At 39.6% G+C, this 6,091-nt stretch overlaps 1 protein-coding gene across 1 annotated transcript; it reads left to right on the forward strand.

The window, feature by feature from the left end:
- The first annotated feature begins 340 nt into the window (after positions 1-340).
- On the forward strand, positions 341-3,493 carry LOC147856147 (uncharacterized). Its single transcript, XM_087329838.1, has 5 exons — positions 341-810; positions 940-998; positions 1,105-2,650; positions 2,763-2,899; positions 2,938-3,493. The coding sequence occupies exons 1-3, from the start codon at positions 636-638 to the stop codon at positions 2,428-2,430; spliced, it is 1,560 nt and encodes a 519-aa protein (XP_087185964.1). The 5' UTR covers positions 341-635; the 3' UTR covers positions 2,431-2,650; positions 2,763-2,899; positions 2,938-3,493.
- Positions 3,494-6,091: the final 2,598 nt, after the last annotated feature.

The following is a 6,091-nucleotide window of genomic DNA, read 5'->3' on the forward strand; positions in this document are numbered from 1 at the left end:
GGTAGGTATAGATACAGATATGTATGCATCATCCTTCACTATGCGGACGGAGATAGTAACGATCAGGCACTAGTTTTCTCGTTTCCCTTCACTATGCGGATGGAGATAGTAATAAAGGTCGCCATAGCCTGCTTTTTTCCCTTTCTGCTTCTACCTTTTCCACTGTCTTACTCGTACTTTTTCCCTGAACTCATGACGAAACTCATGCTTTCTTTCTTGTTTTCTTTCTTTCTTTCTTTCTAAGTTCTTGTTTTCTTTCTTTCTTGCTTTCTTTCTGTCTTTCTTCAGACCTAATGTTTCTCCATCGCTCGTGCACTTGGGGATGGGGATGGGGGGGGGGGCTGTGCGATGGTATCCACTTTGCCAGCTGCTACTTTCTGAGAATTACTTCCACAGCATAGCAACAAAAATCGCCATTAATTGAATCTGAGCTGTCCACTGCCATAGCTACCAAAGACAATTGTACTCAGAAGATTAGGCCCACAGGCCTTCATTCTGCTCCTCCTCCTCCTCCTCCTCCTCCTCATCATCACCACTATCACTACCACCAGCATTATCATCATCATCATCACCACCACCACTATCATCTTCTTCACATAGTGCTCTTCGGTTGCAGTGTCTTTTCTGATTCAGCTATGTCCTGTCCACGAGACAAACATCATGATATTCGCCACTTTCCACCACAGCCTAGACAGTTAATACACCGGATGGATGGAAACCTGCAGAAGCTCCGTTGCCTCTTCTCTCACTTCTTCCATCGGATTAGTACTCATGATCGCAATTGTACCAAGTATCTCGCTCCTGGATCTGGTAACTTCTACAAATCGAATCAATTGGCTTAAGTATATGTATATCGTTCGTTCTGTATGTAAGGTTCCATGGAAGCTGGGGATCCTAACGAGCGCTCAATATAACTGTTGCTTCATCATGTCTTTGCAGGATCCCAAAGAGTCAATTTTAAGGAAAAGCCAATGGTCCAGAGGAGCGTGTCATTATCGGTAAGTAAGCTCCTTTCGCAATGAAGATTACGTATTGGGAAATGTATTTTTAGGAAACCTGAATCTAGATTAATGACGAGTTGTGTACTTGTGTTTGATTATGCAGAGAGCTCGCAATACCTATAGATCAAATGTTTTCGCAGAATCATGTGATCAATCAGAGATGGTCGCTTCTTCGTCTACGGCTAGTAATTATAATACGAGATCGAGGAAAACTGATGAAACGTATTATTCATCAGTATCTGTGGGTAAAGATCATGGTTTGGCTATGGTGATGGAGCTGCATAAGCTCCTTGATGCTAAGGAGGAGCCTTTCGTGCTCCAAGATTCCATCCGAGATAAGATACATCCTGTGAGAAGTAAGAGCAGCCGGGGTCTGATGGGGATGATGACTCCGACGGTTATCAGAGATTCGCGAGATGAAGAAGACTCACTAGAAGAGGTGATTCATGGAAGACGAAAATCAGTAGAATCAGTAGAAGACTGCCACGAATTAGCTCCCTGCGATGCTTCTGATCTCTGCACAGATCAGATTTATAAGGTGGAAATTACAGATTGTGAGAGCAATGATGGTTATGGACAGTTAACCCAGAGAATAGCTTCTGACGATGGTGAGGCCAGGGCGGTAGATACGATTGAGCTGATTAATGGAGCTGAAGTAGATGAATCAGGTGAATCTACTCTGATTCACGTGAATGTTCCATTTCATAATGAAGATGAAAGGAATCATCATGGCCCCCTTGATCTCTCTGCTAAATTAGATCAATCAAGTATTCTGCAGCAATCCAGCCCCGTTTCTGTCCTCGATAGAGTATCCCTCGAAGAAGACGAAGAAGAAGACGAAGACAGATCGAGTTCTACATATGTAATGAATCCTCTTCCCCCAGATTGTTGCTTCCTTCCTGCAGACAACCATACCAGCACAATCTCGGAAGCGTCTAAGCCGATTAGGTCAGGATCAATCGTATACGATCTAGAATTAGACTGTCCTTATCGACCAAACAATGCAGCTCGTGGTCATGGTGGCATCCTTAATTCGATCGAGAGTTTCAAAGATGGAAGCCGAAACCAAGCTTTAATGGCGAGCTCAATAGATTTAGGCGAGGGTAATAGCAATAATATAACTAGTTCGGATGAACCACCAGATCATGATCAAATCCATTTGAGGAGGGAGATGATATGGCTTCGTGTTCCTGAAGAAATCCTGCAGGAGCTGGGGAGGCCGGCCATAACTTCCTTCGTTTCTGTGATAGATACCATGTTATCACCATCGCTGAGAGGTAGTACACGCCTTCAGAAACAAGAAGCCTTTGGAGCAGATGATGAATACGAAGCAGTACGTGAAGGGTTAGGGCTGGAAGTGGAGAGAAGTCTGTTCACAGTGCTTCTCCATGACCTTCTAGCGGAACTAATACTGCATCGAAATGATTGATTGATGGCCATTGAAAAACCCTAATCACAGGGAGTTTCTTCGATGGAAGAACGAGCTTCCAAACTCTAAGCAGGGGGAGGGAATCAAGGATCACCACTCAAACTCGAACAGCTCTGAGAGACCAAGCAAATCGGAATGAAGCATGGCATGGCACGGAATGGGAGACAGACACAGAGATGCAAGATGAGTTAGCAAGGCATGGCATGAGATGGAGATGGAGGTGGAGATGGACATAGACATGGACATGGACATGGACATGGACATGGACATGGACATGGACATGGAGATAAAGCAGGGGAGGGCATGAGATGGAGATGGAGATGGATATGGAGATGGACATAGATATAGATATAGAGATGGACATGGACATGGAGATAAAGCAGGGGAGGGCATGAGATGGAGATGGAGATGAAGCAATATGGCATGGCATTGCATGCCATGACATGGTGATGGAGATGGAGATGAAGCAGTAAGGCATGGCATGACCTGGATATGGAACTGAAGCAGAGCAAGGCATGGCATGAGATAGAGATATTGGATGATACACATGGCATGACATGAGAAAGAGATGGAGATAATGAAGCATGGCATGTCATGAGATAAATGTGATTCCTTCATCCAATGCATGTATGCATGTATGCATGATCTTCTCCGGACTAACTCGATTCACACGTAGATGCCATAATGTTGCTCGGCCGGCCTCAAGGGGGACACCCCATCCCTTGGAATCTTGCTTTCGCCCTTCACTTCAATTACTAAAAGCTTGTTCGATACACTCGTGTTTCGAGTACTAGATCCTTGTGGATTGATTAAGACATATATGATTCTCCATGCAAGGCTACTTATGTACGAGATCACCTCGCAAAAGTCTTGATCACAAGGAATGCCAAATGCTAATGAGAGAATATCAATCTTCGCCCAATTGATCACTAGGTCGTTAACATTGCTCTAAGAAAGTAATGTATCATATATAAAGGCTTCTGTTATCTCAATGAGAATAAGCCACATGTACAACAAATGTTGTTTGGATAAATCAAGAGCAATGTTGTGAAATGCCCAATAATGGTTTAATTCATCATTTTTTTCGAGCACTTCTTCAATGAATTGTTCTTGTTGCTCAATACATAGATAAGATACGATGGATGTCCTTATTTCATGTACCATTGGGTCTTCACTTGGGTACTCCAAGAAGTAATCAAGGAGCATGCAAGATGGATATGCATGACATATCCTTTTTTGCACAAGTGAGATATGAGTCATGTAACATCTTAAGTAGAAAATGTGGAACCTCTAGGGTGGGTTTTGGCATTTGTCTGCTCCTAATACTTAGGTCGTGATAACACTGAATTATTAATACCTAAAGATGTAACGTCCCTGGAAAAAACGTCAATAATTGGAAAAAAGGGGAGCACTCTCCTATCCATTAGTGATGTAACTTAAAATAAACAGGGTTTTATGCAAACGCTTGATAGCTAAAGTCAAGTAGTGCAAATTCTAACCTTTCTAAAAGAGATGCTAAAGATTGGAAATAAGGAAAGAAACTACTCTTGCTCATGTGAAGAATGATGCGACTTTAAAATAAATCGTGGGTTGTGTTAACAACACATGGTTATTGATACATATTAAGGTCAAGATGTTTTAACTTCTAACATGAACAAGACGTACACATGATTATTGATGTGAAGATCAAAATGTTTTAACTTTTAACATACATTGATGTCTCTAGTAACACTTCAATGTTAACAACTTAACATGACGATGTAAATAGTCTTGGAAAAGTAGTCACTTACTAGATAGAGGGATCTCATATGAGTGGTGCAACTTTAAGGAACACAAAGAGCAAATCTTTGTCACCACAAATACCCAAAGAGCATTACTATTTCATCTCCATTTGCAGTAAAAGCAATTCTCACTACACAATGCACATGCTTTACACACCGGAATTTGGGACCATTGTCACATTTAATATGCTTGATGGATTTGGCCAATGATTCATTACCATCCATCACTTTATGTTGCATATTTAGGTTACATGTAAGCTTTTGACATCCTGTGGTTTTGGTTTAATTGGGTTGTCATGAACAAGTTGTTTTCATGTCACCGTTGTCCTATCAATATTACAAACTAGTTTTCTTCCTACTAACAATGTGATCGACCTTTTGTGTCCGAACACAAGACACACATATAGATGGATTGAAATACTTTTAGGTTATCACTTACGAAACATAGAAATATATTAATCTAGAAACTCACAAGTCTCTATCTTGGAGTCATAACTTAGAAGTAAAGAAGATGGTAGTGGTTGTATATTTGTTGTCTTAAGGAAAAGGGTAAATAGGTACATATGTGAGCCGGCGCACGTACATCTTGGGACAACAAAAAGTAAATAAAGTTGTTTTGGTTGAAAGTTTACTAGATGATCCCTATTGCTCTTGTAAATAGGTACATAAGCCACGTACACTTTGGATGTACTCACACTTCTGGACACTCACCAAGTACTACAAAAAGTAAGTAAAGTTGTTGTGGTTCAAAGTATACTAGCTAATCACAAGTACTATTGTGAATTGTGTAAATTCTAATGCTTGAATTGTCAAGGAAATAACATTGTTAGCGTTTCGTGGTCAAGTTGAGGTCGAAATGCCCAAAAGATAATGACCTTGAGATATCACAGTAGGATCAAGAAAGTTTAATAATGATTTTACGCAAAAATTACGCACGGTTAATTCATTAGTTGGATGTATATGAAAGTGAATAAAATAATGGCACTAATGAAATAATGGCAAAAATTACGCACAGTTAATTCATTAGTAATCACTTTGCTTGCCTAGGGAAAATTACCTTGTTACAATTTTGTACAAAAGCACAATTTTTATTTAAATTAGAACAATGATTTAAAACATTCTTAGAAAATCCAAAATTTCGTGCATTGGGAGATGTATAGCTTGAAACTAGGTGTAATATCATCAAAACAAGCAAGGTATTTGTAAGCTTTTTTATGTTTATGTCTGTCATTCATAATCCCACTAGGCATTGATGTACACATAAGTTCTTCAAACTAAATTCAGTTTTTTATATTTAGACAATTGATTTTGTTGGCTCTATTAATGTCACTATATTATAGATTTAAGAAAATCACATGTGCTCTAGTGTAGTAAACATAAGATTGTATATGTTGGGCCTATTATTTGGGTGCTTGTGTTATATTCACGATGCTGTTGCATGCACTTCTTACATCAATGGAGTTTTCTCACACTAAGGTCATCTTGGGAAATTCAAGCCAAAATCTATATCCTACTAGGGGCGATTTAGGCAAAAGATGAGTGTCAATTGTTCTTAAGCATACTACTAAAGTGCTAGCCAATTCAAGAGAATATTCACTACTAACTCATTTTCTTCAAAAAACAACATAATTAACAAAGTGACAAATTCAATGGACTTTGAACAATTATAAGTTATAACTGAAGGGAATTCGATCCCTATGATTCGTGAGAAAGGCCGACTAAGAGATACAATCACGTGGAAACCGGAAAACAGCAAATGCACAAAATACAAAATGCACACAGTTTTACGTGGAAAACCCTAAATTGGGAAAAACCACGAGAACAGAGATCCATTATACAAGAGAATATAGAAAACGCTTACAACACTTCTCTGATGATCT

The sequence above is a fragment of the Azolla caroliniana genome, unplaced genomic scaffold (genome assembly GCF_043228905.1).
Source record: "Azolla caroliniana isolate FFs.n. ecotype wild unplaced genomic scaffold, voAzoCaro1.0.p SCAF_13, whole genome shotgun sequence".
In the NCBI taxonomy this organism is placed as follows: domain Eukaryota; kingdom Viridiplantae; phylum Streptophyta; class Polypodiopsida; order Salviniales; family Salviniaceae; genus Azolla; species Azolla caroliniana.

What these genes read in the sequence shown, in the direction of transcription:
- LOC147856147 (XM_087329838.1), top strand. Translation starts at nt 636, where the DNA reads ATGTCCTGTCCACGAGACAAACATCATGATATTCGCCACTTTCCACCA. An exon ending in GTATCTCGCTCCTGGATCTG is followed by an intron (nt 811 to 939) that starts GTAACTTCTACA and finishes ATGTCTTTGCAG; the next exon opens with GATCCCAAAGAGTCAATTTT. An exon ending in AGAGGAGCGTGTCATTATCG is followed by an intron (nt 999 to 1,104) that starts GTAAGTAAGCTC and finishes TTGATTATGCAG; the next exon opens with AGAGCTCGCAATACCTATAG.